General features: G+C 44.0%; 3 protein-coding genes across 4 annotated transcripts; 1 reads left to right on the forward strand and 2 right to left on the reverse strand.

Annotated features, from left to right (window-relative positions):
- Positions 1-4,971: 4,971 nt before the first annotated feature.
- On the forward strand, positions 4,972-8,315 carry LOC119229750 (uncharacterized). The gene is made up of 6 exons (XM_037490428.2): positions 4,972-5,223; positions 5,775-6,389; positions 6,482-6,583; positions 6,715-6,776; positions 7,396-7,656; positions 7,787-8,315. Exons 2-6 carry the CDS (start codon positions 5,789-5,791, stop codon positions 7,823-7,825), a joined length of 1,065 nt encoding a protein of 354 aa, XP_037346325.2. The 5' UTR covers positions 4,972-5,223; positions 5,775-5,788; the 3' UTR covers positions 7,826-8,315.
- Positions 8,316-10,174: 1,859 nt separating this feature from the next.
- rplp2 (ribosomal protein, large P2) lies at positions 10,175-11,954 on the reverse strand. 2 transcript variants are annotated; one of them, XM_037490435.2, is made up of 5 exons: positions 11,844-11,870; positions 10,776-10,899; positions 10,646-10,694; positions 10,473-10,562; positions 10,175-10,299 (listed from the first exon to the last, which is right to left on the reverse strand). In XM_037490435.2, exons 2-5 carry the CDS (start codon positions 10,896-10,898, stop codon positions 10,223-10,225), a joined length of 339 nt encoding a protein of 112 aa, XP_037346332.1. In that variant the 5' UTR covers position 10,899; positions 11,844-11,870; the 3' UTR covers positions 10,175-10,222. The 2 variants fall into 2 exon arrangements, with proteins under 2 accessions (XP_037346332.1, XP_037346330.1); XM_037490433.2 differs by having other exon boundaries at positions 10,646-10,899; positions 11,844-11,954.
- Positions 11,955-13,444: 1,490 nt separating this feature from the next.
- Positions 13,445-16,977, reverse strand: LOC119229753 (adenosine receptor A1). The gene is made up of 2 exons (XM_037490431.2): positions 15,216-16,977; positions 13,445-14,431 (listed from the first exon to the last, which is right to left on the reverse strand). Exons 1-2 carry the CDS (start codon positions 15,569-15,571, stop codon positions 13,792-13,794), a joined length of 996 nt encoding a protein of 331 aa, XP_037346328.2. The 5' UTR covers positions 15,572-16,977; the 3' UTR covers positions 13,445-13,791.
- Between the last annotated feature and the right edge of the window lie 2,197 nt (positions 16,978-19,174).

Here is a 19,174-nt window from a genome sequence, read left to right on the forward strand (position 1 = left end):
GTATTTAACCTTGAGATTGCTACTCAAACCTGAAGTAAAGCCAAAGGTTCAAACCCAAGACTGGGCTTGAACCCACAACCTATAGAGTAAGGACAGTAGCTCCTCAGCTCTTGTGCTGCACTACCTCACCATGCACAAATTAAATTGTTGTTTCTCGTATCCAACCTTGAGACTGCTACTCAAACCTCAAAACTCTTTTTAAATGCTATTTCCACATCTGGGCTTGAACCCACAACCTTCAAGTGCAGTGCAGGGGCTTATGTCAGCAGCTCTTCCGCTGTGCTACTTCACCACACACTAACCAGCCCTTTGTTTGTTGTATTTAACCTTGAGATTGCTACTCAAACCTGAAGTAAAGCCAAAGGCTCGAACCCACAACCTATAGAGTAAGGACAGTAGCTCCTCAGCTCTTGTGCTGCACTACCTCACCATGCACCAATTACATTTTTGTTTCTCGTATTTAACCTTGAGACTGCTACTCAAACCTCAAAACTGTTTCAAAGCAGAAGTGATGTCTGCATGAAGGGGCATGAACCCACAACCTCAGACAGCAGGTTGGAGCCTGCAGCCCTTCAGTTGTTCCCTTGTGCTATTCAAGCACATCCCTCATTGTGTCCGTTTCTCATATTAGACCTTGGGATTGTTTACTAAACCTCAAAACTATTTCAAAGTTTACAGTTTGAAGCCCTGACTGCAACCAAACCCTCCTTCTGAGAGAGCAGGTTTGAACTGAGGATCCTCCACACTTCAGCCTTCCTGCTATCTCCCTGCACTGTTCCACCACACACCTGTTGATGCTTTTGAATCCAACCTCAATTCTCATAGATTCTCAGGCTGGAATCCACAACCGTTCCATACCGTTATAATAGAATTGCAGGTCAAGTAAAGTCATATAATGGCATTTCTAATAAAGCCCTAGTTGATTTCACTACTTTTATGCTGTGATCCTTATTTCACTTTTTTCGACATGTGTGCTGAGGCCCGCGTGTGAATTGAGAGGATCCATACCGACTCCCCTATGGAGCTAAACCAGTCTGACGGTCCTCCTCAGAAGCTGTCCCCCCGTGTCTGGCGTGGGGGGCCCTGCAGCGCTGCCCGGGGGAGGGGGGGGGGGGGTCGGGTGTGTATCTGCAGTGATCTTGTCCTGCCTGAAAGAGCCAATGACCCCCCCCCCTTCCGCCCCACTGATCACTGATCGGACCCCGAAAGACGAGGCCTGATGGCCTCTAAAGCGTTTAACAGACAGGCAGCTCCGGCAAGGTCAGCGCTGATGCCAGACCGTCGTCTATAATTCATCGGGCATTCCACGAAGAGATCACATCCACCCGGCCGTCCATGAAGAAACCCATCGAGCGGCCAGTGTCCAATCACGGTGACGCAGCAGGCCCCTCCCCCCCTCCCGTACGCCTCCTGTTGTTCCCTTTAGGGTACCATGCACTCCTTTGAGAGAAATGGGTCTCACAGGAGCAGTGTCACATGGGCGGATTGGGTTACTGTTTGCTCAGCAGACACGTTATAAGCTTCACGCCCTCCGCGGGGACAAAGTCAAAGTCGGCGCTGTGCGGCTCGACTTCGAATCAAATCCCTCCCGGGTGTCGGGTTTCTTGCGGTGACGGTGACTCTCCGTCCGCGGCGCCGGGCCTCGCCTCCGGGGCGCAGCAGTGTAACATTAAGCAACGCTCATGGGTTGGATATCGATCGAGGCTCACCTACAGTATTTTTGGAGCCATTGATTCTGCTGCCTGACTTTGCTGAACAAGAACAGGGAGACATTGAGAAGGTTTTGCATTAGGCGAATGAGATCAGACAGGTGGACACACCTTGCTTCTTAAACGGGGGCGATGACATATCAGGTGTCCTGACACAGCGGTGGTTGAAAGACTCTTTACGTTTGGGAAGTCCTAAAGTTTTATTCGCTTTTATAATGTAGGGAATCCTGGACGTCACCGATGCATCCAGCGTGTCCTCCTGTTTATCGCTGTGTCACATTTAAAGAGAGCGTCTTTGTTTAATGTTTAACTTTCCAGTTTCATTTTCCTGTTTGTCACTGGTGCTTTAAATTCATTTTATTTGACAGTGGCGTCCATCCGTCATCTTTATTTCTCCGGCTTTGTTCTCCTTGTTCCGAGCTGTTGTTTAATTTCGGCGTCAGTGACCAGAGTGAAATCTCTTGTTATGGACAGTTAATGTCATTTCAGTTCTGAATACATTTTTTGATATTTGCCATGCAACAGTTAACCAGTAAATCTGTCACTTTCTATTCCTGAAATGTCTACGGCTGGTGTCATTCTTTATCTCTCTTATTGTCAACAGAACCCATAAAAAACAAAAGCAACAATGAATTCATCCTATGACTATAAAATGTAATGTAATATCAATGTAAATATTAACGATTAACGATGTTTGTTCAGAAATATAAATTCCTGTTGTTGGTTTTTAACAGTTCAAATGGACCTAAAGTAACATTTATGCCAAGCTCTCAATATATGAAATAAATCATTATAATGGATATCTTAACAAATCCATGAAGCATTCTGAGTACACAGGTATGTCATCATTTGGGGAATACACATTACTGGAGCCATTGTATTCTCATCTATCTGTCTGAGGATGATTTGCTAGCGCAGTTCTGCCTGGATGCACCAGTACACATCAATCCTATTTCTTTTGATTGGAGATGGGAGTCCCATGAGAGGGCAAGTAATGATTCAGGGAGATAAAGATTTATGACAGGTAACTGCAGGCTGGCTGCTCCGCTGCAGTGCGCCAGGCCCGGAGGTCAATGAGCAGACTTTGTGGGACGAAACGTGAGCATTTATCCTGCTTAACGCACATGAAAAATGACCAAGGTGACCTGAAGTACCAGCCGGGACCAGACCGGGTGCTTTCAGGGGACGATGTGAATGTGAGAAGTGAAGTAAGTAGGGTTAAGATAAAGTAAAGTACAACACGGTAGAAGAAAGTAGCATGAAGTAAAAACGTGCTCATGGGGAGTGGATTTGATTTGTTTTTTCCACAGAAAGTGTTTAACAGTGTTTAGCACGACACCTAGTGGCTTTATTGTGGTACTACACATAAGCAAAGTGCACTATTTTCTTTATTTCCCTGGCAATTTTACATTTAATTTAAAAAAAGGAGTCAGGAGTATGTCTAAACAAAGCTGATAAATTAAAAGTTGAAATTAAAAGATGTAATTAACAACAATTTACTTTCGGATGTGAACATTTTAAAACACAATGTGATTAGGAACGTGTAAAGCAGTTTTAAAACGTACAACCAAAAGAGAATCAGCCATGTGTTGAAGACATATTCAGGCCGAGTCACAAGGTCAAGGTCACATAGTGTCGTCATAATGATCGCACTCCAGACCTGCTCAGCAGCTGAGCCCCACGGCGCCTCCTACCAGCAGCTCCTGGTCACGTTGCTTTCTGTTACAGAAAGCGTCTCCTGTTTCCAGTAAACAGAGGAGATAAGAGATGCCTCGTAGGAAAATAAGAGGCCTCCTGTTGTTTTTCTCCCCTCTTCACATAGTTTTACAATCACTTCCTGGAACGTTGCATTGCACGGCGCGACATTCACCGGGTTCATGTGAGCCGGCTGGACAGGAAAACAGCGGCTCAAACTAAAACGATGTGATTCACGATAGTTTGGTCCATTCAGCTCAGCAGCAGGTAAATAATTAAACAGGTTACAAAAGGTGGAAACCAGCCTCGAGAGCTCTCCCTTCATCTCCTTCTCTCTCTGCACCTTCTATCCATGTTATCTTCTCTCTGTCTCCATCTGCCTCTCTTCATCCTTCTCTCTTTTCCTCTTTTTTTCTCCTTTTCCCAAAATATTTCATGACACCGTTTAAACTAAATCAATCTATTCCTCATGAAAGGATTCACAAAGGAATACATGTTGTAATACAGTTTACATTTAGGTGTAATTGTTTAAGCCAGACTACAAAAACATGAATTAATATTATTATATAATTGTTCTGTGTAGTGTTATATTTTCTCTACACTTAGAGCAGGGACGAAGCATAAAGCAACAACGCTAACTGCAGCATCTGAGTTTTCCATTAAATTAAAACAGCAAAAGCAAACCTTCAACACTCGGCTGTACTGATTCTATTCTCAGACTTTAGGCCTCGTCTGGCTTGATTTATTCATGGATCTAAAGTGCACCCACCTGAGGGACAAGATGTTGCAATGAGTGAACTAAAACTGAATAACACTATTATGTCCGTGTGTAGAGCAGCTAATACAAATGCTAGAATGATTACAACTTCATTTATAACCTGCCCCTTTAGCCCTTACAGGTTTTACCCTCTGACTCTGTTTTTGTTGTCAACTTCATACTCAACGTCATCCTCAAACACCAACAAAAGGAAATAGGTCTCTGTTATTTACTGAAGGCAGCCTGAGGTTTGTTCCGCTTTCTGTGTCTTTTTGTCTGTTGTTGGTTTCTCTTTTGCTTTGTGTGGGTTTTTCTCGTAGTACTTAGTGTGACTAATGAATAAATCAATGGGGACTTTTGAATATTGGCAACTGAATCGGGATATTCCGAGTAATGATGCAGCTTGTGTTCTTATTGCGAACTGAGTGTAATTAGATAAAGCCGCGACAATAGTTGATCAGGTTCATTTTATTATTTGATGAATGTATTGTACTCATTGGACAAAATTATTTATTGAAGTTTCCTAAATTTGAGCATATTGTAATTTGTAAACCAAACGACAGGTGGGCATCAAATCTTTTTGCTACGTTTTATTGGCCAAACAGGGAATCGATGAACAGAGGGACTCAAGTGGGTTGTTGACAGCATTCTGACAGCCCATAATGTCACACACACACACACACACACACACACACACACACACACACACACACACACACACACACACACACACACACACACACACACCACGCCTCTAGCAGGAAGTGAGCGGCTTCTCTTCCCCTCAGACACTCGGAGGGGGAAGTTTTACAGCCGAAACCAAAAACAAGTGCGAGAAAAAAACCGAAAAGCAGGAAGTGTTTTGGCCCTTTCCGACCTCCTTCTCAGTAGCCGTGCCGTGACGTCACGCGGCTCCAGGTGAGGAGAAGGGGCGAGCACGTGACCAAATATGGGCGGAGGAGGCGCGCAGGTGGACTTGCTGCGGAGTGTCCCTCCGCGGGACGCGTAGCTCGCGATCACTCGCTGGAGACACAGGTCCTGAGGAGGCTGCGGGAGGACGAGGTGAGTCCCTCCGGCCCCGCGGCGCCCGGTTCGCTTGGTTTCGTTTGCCCGGCTCCTCTTTGCTCCTTTTGGAGCAGTTTGAATAGAACGCAGGATTCTGTCTGGTCCACGTGATAAACATCTGTTTGGCTGTACGTGTAGTTTCAAAGAGGAAACGATCAGTCGATTTTGCTTACCCTTAAGCATTGAGTTTTTCTAGCTCCTCTTGTGGTAATTAACTGAAAACCTTTGGGGTTTTTTTACTCTGTTTGGATGAGTCAACACGTCAAGTCAGATAATTGTGATCCAAAGGATAAATCATTGGAAAGTGAATCGATAATCTCAATTATTTTTTACCGTTAGTAATTATTACCGTAATAATTGTATTATTATTATCAACAATTTTTTTGGATCTGCAAACAATGTCCCATCAGCATTTTTTCTGCCTTGTTGACTTGTTGTTGTTTTGGCTGTAACAGCTTCTTCCAAAGAGCTTTCTCACTAAAAATGGCCGAATCGTCGTACAAGACAATTGTAAACTGACGTTATTTTCTGCTGTTTTCTCGTTCCAGTAGTAGCCGAAACCATGGCAACCCACCCGAGGGCACAAAGGCCTCCTAACGGCCAGCTGATCTCAGTTCCTCACAAGGACACGCTCCGTCTGCTGGAGGTCTACGTCAAGCGCAGCCTCAGCCTCAATGACGGGGCACTGGCCGACAAGAGGCCGGGGGGGAAAGAAAAGTGGGTGACCATGCCGAGGAAGCTGAGGCGACACTCCAGCGACCCGTCACTCCGCTTGGCCGATGGACCCGAGCAGGAAATCGGTCCGTATTCCGCAGCCGATCCGGCCCCGGAGCGGCCTCAGACTTGTCCGGAGGAACCACCGAAACCAATGAAGAAACCAAAGAAGAACAAGAAGCCGTCCCTGTGGAAAAGCTTCCTGGGGATTTTCTCCCGGAAGTCCGGCGAGGAGAAGGACGAGGCGGCGGACGGCGCTCCGGAGGTAGCCGAGGCGGCGGCCTCTGACGACGCGACCACCTGCCTGCCCTCGATTCAAGTCTCTTCACAGAAGAAGAAGTCCTCGAGGAGTAAATCCCTCAGAAGAAGGTTCTCCAAAAGGCGATCTCTGACGAAATGGGACAAACCGACGAAAGAGGTCAACCACGCTGACATCACTCGAGTTGAAGGTAAGGTGGGATGGAGAAATGGACTTTGTGGGTGGGATATAAGAAATGACAATTAGTTGGATGCTCATCAACACGGACGCTTTCCTTTCCAGCTGTGGAATCGACGTATCACTACTACGAGACGGTGTCAGAGGAGCTGGAGAAAATTCTCCACGAGGTTCAGGAAAAAGAGGAAGTGGTACCGCTCTCAGATGGTGAGAACCATATTGTTTTATTCCATTTCTCAAAGGTTTTATATCTTATTTCTCTTGGCATTGTGGCGCTTAAGATAAACTAAATCCCCATCATTTTCCAGCACATTGATTCCACTTTTGTTTTTTCTCAGGGGAAGTGATTGACAGGATCATTGCGTTGACAAAGGAGGAGGGTGATGCCATAGATTGCAAGGTTTGTATTCATTTCTCTTTTGGGTCAATCGAACTCCAGTAACGTTTGATCATGTGGAGAAATTCACATGAGCATTAGCTTAAAATGCTTCAGATGGAGTGGGGTTATTCGTGAGATGATGTAACTAGTTAATACGCATATGAAGTGTTTTGGGGCTCCAGCAGTTTCTACAGAAAGCCAAAACACATCAATAAACCATAAACAAAGTCATAAAGTTCCAATCATAAAAAGTACAAACTCCACCACTAGTGACTGGCGCTGAGGTCGTTGTTATGCAACAGCGCGGCGTGACGCGAGCCTCCCGGCTGCAGGCCGTTCATTCGTCACCATTTTGACAGAAAGACGCGTCAAAGCGCAGTAGCAGTAAGTCACGTGACCTGCTGCGTCACGTGACTGTTGTTCAGTCAAAACAGGGAGTGTGATGACGTCACCATGTGCCGAGCCAACCCGGAATTCACTGCAAGGTTTCTCAACCTTTTTAAGGTTGATTGTAAAAATAATAAAAGGTTTTCAAATACCACAGCAGATTTTTTCATTCATAGCGTGTGTTTATTAACTACAGGTCAAAGTGCTGTGTAAATACTGACGCCCCCCCCCCCCCCCTCCCCGTCTCCTCCAGCTGAGAGACAACCCCACCCTGAGCAACTTCTTCAAAGGGATGTCCTACTCCTCCTTCCAGAAGTTGGCCGATGCCTACCTGGAGACGGAGGCGACGCCGACCCACAATCCCCCCACCGTCCTGCCGACGGCCCCCGAGCTGGTCAAGCTGGCCTTCACGCTGGACTTTACGGCCCGGATAGCCGGGCTCTCCAAACAGAACGTAGGACACATCACGGGCCTGGGGAACCGCTATCTGCACGACCGCTTTGAGTACCAACAGGTGAGGATCCGACCTGACGCCCCCTGCGCTCCTTTTCTATACTTCATCTGCATGATTATTCAGATTAAAGCAAAAGGTGCAGCATATGAACTGTTTAACGCACTAAACAACGTTGGTTTTCTTCCATCAGGCGTGTTCTGGCCATCCGGGGTCGGACAGCGAGGACTGAGAGGCCTCAACCCGTCTCTGCACCACAGATGTGGTTCAGGATGTTTTGCAATAAGTTTCTCACAAGCAAACACTCGTTTTTAGCCTGCGTTCGTTTTCATGATCACTTGCCATTTCCTGTTTTGTTTGCTTTTGTGAGAAAAAAAAAAGCACGTTGAACGGCTTTGTTCGATTTATATGTTTATTTTTCAAAGGGTTGACTGGACAATCAACTTATTATATTTAAGAAAAGCGGATTCTACCATTTTAAATGAAGATATTCTGCACTTATTTAATTATATTTGTTCTTCCCATTGATTTGTAGTGATACAAACCAGTGACCTTTGTATATAAGATAGATACCTTTTGTATAATATTTGTTTACAGATTTTAATATAAGCCAAACTTTGTTTAATAGAAGCTCCCCTGAAATGTGACATCCAAATTGTGTTGTGTTGAATGCTGGCATTCATATAACGTACACAAAATAAATATGTTTAATTTAATGCTTAACCATATATCAAAATCATGTGACTATTTATTGTGTGTGTCCTTGAGTCTCGTATTGCGCTGCAGCGAATCACGGCTGTGACTCACACTTCATAAGAGCACCTGTTTTACACCTGCTAAGGGCCGCTAGTGACTACACAGCTTAGTGCAGCACCCCCCCTCCCCCTCACCCCCCCCCCCCCCCCCCCTCACACAACACAGCAGCAGACTTCACACACGGCGGATACGTCTGCTTTCTTTATACCAAGGAGTCCAATCCTCGTCCTTGGTGAAGGGGACCTTGAACAGCATCGGCCATGTCTAATAGCTGGCAGCGTTGGTTAAGCTGCGTATACAGCGTGTGTGTGTGTGTATACACACATGTGCACATACGTGACCGCAGCTTTCTAGCAACATTTGGAAGGGTCACACGTCAACAGGTGAGCAAGTGCCGCCCTGTTATGTAAAGCACAAATAGTTGTGTAATGGAACAAGAAAGAGCGTACACACCTTCCGAACGGCACGGACACAAAAACTCCCAGACCGAAATGAACATGTCACTACTACTACTGTCACTACGTACGCACAGTGAAGGCTGTCATCCACAAGGGCCCAGGTGTAATGAGACGTGACAGGCTGTCGGTTCAATCCTTAAAGTGACGGCTCTCACCTGCAGGCAGGAGGCCTTTAATCCTGCACAAATGGCGTTTTATGTGGATTTCAGCGGCACTTTGCTACGACACGTCAGGAATAAGAGACAAAGGACAAAGACGGAGAAACGGGTCAGGGAACACGATGCTCCTCATGTCCTCATTCACGGCCATAAGAATCAGAGATTGCATTAAGGTGCCAAATGTGAATCTTTAAATTCACAACACTACGTATTTTGGCTTTACGCTCAGTTGTTGTGTCTCTTCTTTTCAACCGTAACAGTGACGCCTTGAGATTGACTTATTTGTTTGTTGAAAAAGACAGAGAAACATTTAGTAAGACGAAAACAAGTGCAGGGGACGAGTCAGTAAAAATAATGACAGGTACTTTTCAGGATTGCTCAACAGCGTTGGAAAGTTAGGTGACTAAAAAAGCTATTACACAATTATATATTAATTTAAAAGGAATTAACAAAAGACCGATTGTGATCCGACTGATGACTCACATCATCAGATCCTCACACTAATATACAAATACTGCGTCATCATTTCAAAGCAGACTCTTGGGCCAAGAATACATAACTTTAAAGTTCTCTGCTACCAGCAAGAAAACCCGGCCGGATCATTAAGAGCATTTAGCAACTACTAAATCCAGTAACTTGGCATTTAAAATGGGTATGGTCTATTTTCATAGATTCAAAGTAATTATAACCTCTATAACCTTTTGTTTCTAGAGTTTGTAAAAAAGTTGTTAGTCAATAACTTCGCCAGAATCATTTCATCTTGAGTCAGTCTTTTCATGATTCCATAAAAATCTAAAGATCAAATTGTCAGACCACATCCAAGTTAAAACTACTTCATTATTGCATATGAATTTGAGTTTAGTTTAATTCCAGATTAGTTGAAATATGCGTTTTAAGGGCCAAGCCGTAATAACGCTGGCTGTTTAATGACTAAAAGGTGGTGCCAACAGGTCTTTGGTTTGTGGTAGGCAGTGGATCCTGGCGTGTCCCTTTAAGCCGGAGCCATTATGTGGTTTGGACCGACTGACCACACGCAGAGTCCAGATTGCCGAATGATGACACGCTGCCCTGTCTGGACTATTTTTAGCTAATAACAACTTTCAAAGTCAATCTACATATTTCTAGAACCCCAATGGTGATGAATTTGAGTATAGCATCATTTGTGAGAACTATTTCAAACACAATTATAAAAAGGACAAAGACAACATGTTGTGTGTAAACCTTTTACATTTTTATTGCTTTTCAAAACAACGCAGATTAATCAAAGAGTCCAAAGCCCATATCTTCGTCTGATTCTTCTGACTCCTCTTTCTTCTCCTCCTTTTTCTCTTCCGCTGGAACCAAGATGGAGTAAGACGACAGTCAATACTTCAGACAGACTTTAGGATGAATGTTTAGCAGCACTTGCAGCCACATTTAGTTGTAGGTCTGCTAAATTTGAACATTTACGAGGGCGGTGAAAGTGCGATCTGACAATACAATTTAGAACTGAACTGTGTGCACATACCAACAGCAGGCGCGGCCCCAGCCGCCGCCACGGCTGCCACAGGTGCCGCCACAGCACCTCCTGCTGGCACGGAGGCTAACTTAGAGAGGCCTGGGGACGAAGAAAATCTAAATTCACCACTTATCCACAAACAACAACATGATGCTCTGGTGCATTTACGCTAAGACCTTTACCTGAGTTCATGACTTCATTGATGTCTTTTCCATTAAGTTCACTTATGACCTGCAGAGAAATACAAGATCCACCTTCAGCACTAAAAATGTCAAGTTTTTGTCTTGCACAATAAGGCGTTAAACGGCGTACTTTGTTCAGGCGTTCGTCCTCTGCTTCGATTCCCACGCTGCCCAAGATGTCCTTGATGTCCTTTGAAGACGGGCTGGTGTTTCCACCGAGCACAGCCAGGAGGTAAGCGGCCACGTAACGCATTCTGTTCACAAAGGAAACGAATTAACAGCAACTGTGTACAAAAACAAACATGGTTTTACACTGTTGACAAAATAAACAGTGGCACTTTGGCAACTTGGAGCCATTCAATTGTGATGGCCACTTGTCACTATTTACACTTGCAAAAAGAAAATGTCGATAATTGAAATAAAAATAATGTGCATTTTATTGTTGCTTTTGTCAACAAATGAGTCATCCATTCGGTTTTGTAATATTGAGACTTTGGTTTTCCAATCAACATAGTGACTCCTCTTTGGGTGTAATTGAATGCAACATTATGATCTTACCGAAGTAGTAAAAAATAGTAGTAATAAATTAGTATTTCCTAAGAAGTACCCTCATGTTAAAGGACCACGCCGTCGCGTCTCGTGCGGCCCACTGAAATTCAACCCTCCTCCAACGCAGGTTCATTATTTTCCCGACAACGTGCACTCATTACGTGAGCTTTTTAATCATCCATACAAACTCCTACACAAACATACCAGCAAAGGAACATCACAATTAAAAGCATGGTCTACACGTTGTACGAATCTCTTAATGAGTCGGGCGGAGCCCTGGGTGACGTTAGCTTAGCGCTGGTTAGCTTAGCTGGTCGTATATTGTTACGAGTCTTAAGACTTCCGTTAAAAAGACAACAGCCAAAGGTCGGCGGTTAGAGTTTGTCGGTTTTAATTTGTAACGTTGATTTTTACTGCCGCCACAGTTTGTTCCCGCTGAGATTCTTTTGTAATTTAGAGCGAACAGAAAAAGCATGGCGGTGTTTTTACAACAACGCCAGATGCCTTCCATTTGTGACAGCGGCTTCTGGTCCGGGACCTCCCCGTTTTTCAGCAGCTAGAACCAAACCTCGAGAACACGTCGCTCTAAAGAAACCCAGTTGGACACCAATCATTTTACAAACATTAAACTATTTAAATTTGGACTTACTTTAAGTCTAAACAGACACGAAACGTCGGTCACGCTAAGAATAAATCCGGAAGAGAGAGAGCTGAAACCGGAAACTGCTGAAGACTGTAAGCTTGTGATTTCATTGGTCCACTCAGACCGACAGTGACGTTGGTAATGGGATGAACCAATGAACGAGTGTAAATTAATTAATTAATTAATTAATCTTTTTTATACTATGAAATAGTACGTTTTTCATTTTAAAATAACCTAAATCTATTTATATTAATTGTGCGGTTTCACAATCGTGTATTTTTTTCATTATTAATATTGGTGATTTTTGCATTGTTTTTGTAAGTAGTGCAAAAACATTATCCTGTATCCCACAAATGTGTACTTTGAGCATACATATGTATATAGGTGTGTATATATGTGCAAATGTACATTTACAATACCTCAAATTCCGTGTCTCCACTGATTATAAAAAAAACCTATGCACCTTTGAGCAGTTTACGTTTTATGTTGTACTGTTAACATTAATACACAAGGGAAGGACACATTAAAAAGATGAAGATGCTGAAAATTGTTTGTCTATAGTATACAGTATGAAAGAAAAAAGATTCAGTTGATTTGCATTATTTATTTCCAATAATTTACCATCCAAACATAGTTTAAAAAATGATTCCTTACTGGGCATTTGTAATACCACAATGCAGAAAACACAAACACATGATTACACCATGAAGAGGTCACCGTCCATTCGTGTCCTACAGGTCCAATAATTCCTCCTGTCTCTCCTGAGCAAAGAGCCGTTCGACCAGAAAGGCCACTGAATCTGAAACAAACTCTGCAATCTTGTTCACGTTTGTCACGTACCACATTTTATAGGCAAACTCTCCCAATAGGATGATGACAAAAATGAGCAAGAACCCGAGGAAGATGCGGTCCACACAAAAGTTTGCCTTTTCTCTGAAGGTCCACCGGTCCCAAGGTAGTGCACGCTGTGCTTCATAGTATTTACCAAAGTGTAACAGGGCTGTGTGATCGCCATCCAGCTCTTCCTGCGGATCCTCCAGGTCTTGGACTCCATCCGCTCCGTCGGTTTCAGCCATTTCACAGTGGTTCTCTGCTGCAAATTTCCCTCAGCTGTCTGAGAATCGAAAAACAATACAACAAATATTGCTTTTGGAGATTGACGTACATCTATATGAAGCTTAAAAAATGTTTTTTTTTTGGATGAATGGTAAAGATCTTACCTCACAGAAGATTAGTTTCAGAAAAAGATGAGTTGCTCACATAAGATTTAGACACTTTGGGCTTTTTTGTCTTTGATGTCCCTTCAGGCCACAAGCCACTGGAGGGTGTGCTACGAAGGCAGTGAAGGCTGGATGGCTATGCTGGGGGTTAGGCTGGGGATTAGAACACACTCAGCACTTTCAAATCCCTCATCAAGGATGAAGGCGACAGATGGCAACATACGTTTTGATACCACGCCGGCAGGTTCATGTGCGAGCGTCTCAGGTGGGCAGAGCATAAGTGTGAGAAATATCTCAGCTAGAACCACAACAAACCCACACATCAGATGACAACCCCCCCCCCCCCCACACATGCAAGTTCCAAACCAGATTAAGATTCAACCTTTATTTAGGATCTGTAGGTGGTAGTGTTGTTACACGGACGGAAATCATGCAGAAGTGAAAGTGATGACACAGCAGAACGAGAACGAGGATGCAGCAGAAGCTTCAGCTCGAGAGTCTGAATAAATCCCCTCAGCATAAAGCTCAATGACATTTTTACTCAAATGTCTGCCACGGCTATTGAAATATCCCAAAGACTAGTTGAAGAGATGCTGGCATCCTCTGATTTCAATTCCATTAGTTTTAGTGACTTTATTATGACTTTGCATTCTAGGCAGGGCCCTTACACGTTTCATGAATGTCTTTCTGGGAGACATTAGGGATCCAGACACGCCGCTTCGCTGCGAGCCACTTTACGGGTCTATAGCCTCCTTCTCTGTCTGGGCCTGGATGCTGGCGGGACACAGGGTGGCCTCCTTGGGCTTGCACATCACGCAGCGGTTGCCGATCGCGATCAGCGTGACACGGAACGGCTTTATCCTGAAGGCGTAAACCATGGGGTTGAGGGCAGAGTTCACGTGGGACATGAAGATGCCGGCGAACAGGGCGGAACTGTCCACGGTGCACTCCGGGCAGAAGAAGTCAACGCAGTTCATGATGTGTATCGGCAGCCAGCACACGGCAAAGAGAAACACCACCAGCGCCAGAGACTTGGCCAGCTTCAGCTCCTTCCGGTAGTACCTCTCTCCGTCACACGTGGCCTCGGCGCGCCGGTTGAGCTGCCGGCGGATCACCCTGAAGATCTCGGCGTACAGGGCGATCATGGCAGACAGCGGCACCACCACCCAGCCGAAGAAGTTGAAGTACACCATGTAGTCCATCCTCATGACCGCGGTGAACTTGCAGGCGATGTGGCTGGAATTGCCGAGGCTTCCCTGAGTTTCATGGAGTTTATTCCATCCAATCATTGGAACCAATCCGGTGAGGAAGGAGAGGATCCAACACAGACAAACGGCCACGCATGCCCTCCTCTGGGTCACCACGGTGCTGTACCTGAGAAGAGTGGTTGGAACACACATTTTTATAGCTCAAATGCATACTGTCCTCCTGCAAATATTCATATTGCATTTTTTTTTTTATATAAAATATTGCTCAGACGGATATTTCACAAGTGGCAGACATCAGCAAACAAGAAGCAGTATGGGCGACTGCCAAAGTCATGTTAAGTAATTGTATCGGTTATTTTGCCAGACTGGGATGTTGTAATTTGCTTAAAAGCTTCTGATGTCCTACCCGTAGGTTTGTACTAAACCATGTAAGGATAAATGGTGCCTTATCAGACAGTGAAAAACACGTCCTCCTGATTCACCCTTTGATGCAAAAGATGATATAGATGGGTAATCGGGGTGTGTAGGACTTTTCCTGTTTAAGGGAGGAATTATTTTCCAAAACATGTTGACTCTTAGAGGCAATTTGGTAACTCAGATAGAAAGAAAGTGAAATGTAGTGAGGTATTAATAGAATAAATCAGGAACACACCAGAACAGCCTATTCCAACCAGGCATTGATAATGAGTTTGAAAATAACATCCGCTTCCTATTGCTCCTAATCATGAATATTTAATTGATCTTTATCGTAAACAGAGTGTCACTAATTACGGCAAATTGATACAGTGATTCTTTTTGAATCAATGTCACTCACCACATTTATCACCCAACACAATCTTTTCCAAACTAATCTCTGCTTTCTTTCAATATGCCTGAACCCGGAGAAAACTAAATCACACTTCCTTTAAAGTGAAAGTGTAACCGACTCCTTTTTAACAGAAGTTCCTCACCTGGTGGGGATCTTGACACGAAGGTATCGGTCGATGGCGATAGCCAGCAGGGAAAGGATGGAGCTCTGGGTGATGATGAGCAGCAGGCAGGACAGGAAGAGGCAGGTGTGGAACTGAGTTTTAAATTCCAGACTGAGGACGATGGCCAGGGGGATGACCAGAACCCCCACGGCGATATCAGCCACGGCCAGAGACACAATGAAGCAGAAGGTGGTGTTGCGCAGAGCTCGGTTCACGCACACCGCCAGCACCACCAGCACGTTGCCCACTACGGAGGCCAGGGCTATGGCCGTCTCCACGGAGATGTACATGACGTTCACGTGCTTCCAGCGCTCGATGCCAGGGGAGGACGACATCGTCACCGTTCACAGCTTACCTTTTGCTCCGGTTACAAAGAGGAAGAATCAAAATGTGTCGTTAAACCTTCCTGCCTCCACTTCTGGGTGTTGTTTCAGCAAAAACATCATCCATTTGGAATGTTTTAGAGCTGGAAGTACTTTTTCTCCTTGTGCCATGTACACAATGCGTGTCCCTTGTGCTCCTGACAGGATGTTGGACAATTAATCCTCAGCATGTTGTTCAAGCTTTGTGCGAAACTGGATTCCAGTGCATCACGTCTCCTCCCGTCTCTCTCTCTCTCTTTTACTAATCTGTAAAAAACCGTCCATAAAATTGAGGGGAGGGGCTTTACTTCCTGCAGTACCCTGCAGCAGTAGGTTTTCCCACATGGAGTGTGTTGTATGAGGGTGTGTGCGGTGTGTGTGGTTTCTGAGAGCAGCTGTGGGCTCCACACAATGTACCACCAGATGTATTTTGATTCCCGTGTTGATGATGAAATATTGATATGCACTAGAGAAGATTTGATCTCATTGCATCTTTATTGGTAATAGCTTGCAAGTTCCAGATGAAAGTTCAATGCCAAAAAAGATATGCTGGAAGAAAAAGAGTCGATATTACATCGTGTGCAAATGTGATTGCGTTGATTGGTTCAAGAACCAAGCTCACGGGATGCATGCGTTTAACTTAACTGGAAATACAAGGTTGGTATGGAAATTTAAATAAAATGAAAATAAAATTCTAGAAACTACGCCGGGTGGAGGGACAAAACCTCATAGTACATAGTGTTTTTTTCCACAAAACACTATGTACTACATGTAAAATATCATGCAAAGACCTGCAAAGAGATGCTTCTGTTGTGATGCTATTTCAATGGCAACATTCAGTGCTTCTTTGATAAATGTTTCAGAGCCACAGCGACGGCATTTCATTTCCATGATGCGTGTTTTCCTCTCCAACCTTTTTATGGCTTAGACACTGCAGATTAAAATGCACGTAGGAATCGTAATGTAATATTCTGTCAGAGAAGGAAAAGAGTTTGGCAGCAGGTATCACTGAGCAGGCAATCAATTAGATGGTCTTTAGTTGCTTAGGGAGGCACATTTAATGTCTGCCAGTAAATATACTCAGTCTGTTATGGTCTGACCTTTTTTCAGAAAGGAAAGGGTTGACTCAGGATCTTGTTTTTACTGTAAGATCTCGAGGCATGAACTGGTAATGACTCAGTTTTATCTGGCCTCTGCATTCATTAGCTTCATGGCATCCATTATCACTCCTAGTCTGAAGATGCAAAAGCTGTAAATGCCATAAATAATGCCTCATCTAATACATTTGTGTAGCTCTCAACAACTGTTTGCTGCACTTAAATTGTTATTACAGCCATTTATTCATTGCACTTTGTGTCTAATCGTTCAGAACGAGTGCTGTCTTCTTCATGAATCCACTCACATCTGAGTAGAAATCATCTAACACGGGCAACCTTCCAACAATCCTAATCATCAGCAATGAACCCAACAGGCAGGGCGGGGCGGGGCGTCTTGGGCGATTGCAGCCTGGGAAACAGATCAATCAAGCTAATGTTAATAACAGACCGATAACAACTAGCCAAAGTGAAAGAGGTCAAAGAGAATGCACTTCAACATTTACAAAAAGCACACTTATTTTGAGAGCCGTTGGTAAAACTACTAAGTGCCTACCCCTGCATTAGCCAGCATGGATTACCGCATACGTCAATATTTCTTCCGCCATTATTACCCTGAGGAATACTCCCCTTTGTTGCATCCCACCACACCTCATTATTCATAAAAATGGCGTAATGACGTAATGAATTTGATTACGGCCTCGTGAGGATCCGCCTGTGACATGTGGCACAGAGATTACACAAGAGCAGCCTGGAGCTTCTGTTACCGGTTCCAATGAACAGAATGACTCTCACCATCCTCACAGAGCATTACGGCTGCATTCATTTCACTGAGAAGAATGACTCTGCTGCTACACTGTAGCACAATTAAAGATGAAAATTAATTTACGGACCAGCTCATAAAATGTGCCTGTTTTCATCCACTTCCTGGTTGTGTGTCCTCACCACCGTCCTGTGTGCGTCGCAGCTGGGTAGCGATGTGTAGAAGCCCACATGGAAAGAACCTATATGTGGATATATGCACATATATGAAACATATATGCAGTATATATGTACATATATACTGCATATATGCGTATATATGCTACATATAGGCGACATATATGTGGCATATATGCGCATATATGCAGCATATATATTGTCATATGTGGCATATATGCGCATATATGCTGCATATATGCAGCATATATGTCGCCTATATGTAGCATATATACGCATATATGCAGTATATATGCTACATATAGGCGACCTATATGTGGCATATATGCACATATATGAAACCTATATGCAGTATATATGTATATATATACTGCATATATGCGTATATATGCTACATATAATTCGGACTAATGTTATGTTTGGTAACGTTAAACATGATTCGACAAACGTTTGCAGTTAACATTTAAATTTTCTTGCACCAGAATTTGAAAAACCCCTCTAAATTAAACTGCGTGAGATCGAGGTGGAGAAAGAGGGCACACATGGGCAAACAAAACGTCCTCCCATCCCAAACTCAAAGTACATTGAGCAGCAGGCGAAGACTGAGAAGGCTTAAAAAAAGGTAACTGACTGCACCAATTAGTGCTTTAGTTTAAGTTATCTCCCCCTCTCCTGTTTCTTAATGTGTATGTTTGTAGGTTTGTAATTAAAACTTGGATGACCTGCAACTTCCTGATGTTAAACTCGGAAAAAACGGAAGTTATCATGATAGGCCCAGAGCGCCTTCGAAGTCAGCTGTCACGTGATACAGTCTCTATGGATGGAATTGCTCTGGTATCCAACAGCACCGTCAGAAATCTTGGAGTTCTCTTCGACCAGGATATGTCCTTCAACTCTCATATAAAGAAGACTTCAAGGACTGCCTTTTTTCATCTACGGAATATATCGAAAATCAGGAACTTTCTGTCTCAAAGTGATTCAGAAAAACTAGTTCATGCATTTGTTACTTCTAGACTGGATTACTGTAATTCTTTGTTATCTCTTGTAAATCGCTTAAACCTCTCCAACTGATTCAGAATGCTGCAGCACGTGTATTAACAAGAACTAAGAAATGGGATCATATAACTCCTGTGTTAACTTCTCTGCACTGGCTTCCTGTTAAATCAAGAATAGAATTTAAGGTACTTCTCCTCACCTACAAGGCACTTGCTGGTGAGGCACCGTCTTATCTTAAAGAGCTTGTTACACCGTATTGCCCTACAAGACATCTACGCTCCATAGATGCTGGGCTACTTGTGGTTCCTAGAGTTTTAAAAAGTAGGATGGGGGCCAGAGCCTTCAGTTATCAAGCTCCTCTTTTGTGGAACCAGCTTCCACTTTCAGTCCGAGGGGCAGACTCGGTCAGTTCATTTAAGATAAAGCTTAAAACGTTCCTCTTTGATATTGCTTATAGTTAGGGCTGGCTCAGGTTAGCCTGGACCAGCCCTTAGTTAAGCTGCTCTAGGTTTAGACTGCCGGGGGACTTCTTAGGACACACCGAGCC

This window comes from Pungitius pungitius, chromosome 8, assembly GCF_949316345.1.
Source record: "Pungitius pungitius chromosome 8, fPunPun2.1, whole genome shotgun sequence".
NCBI lineage: Eukaryota > Metazoa > Chordata > Actinopteri > Perciformes > Gasterosteidae > Pungitius > Pungitius pungitius.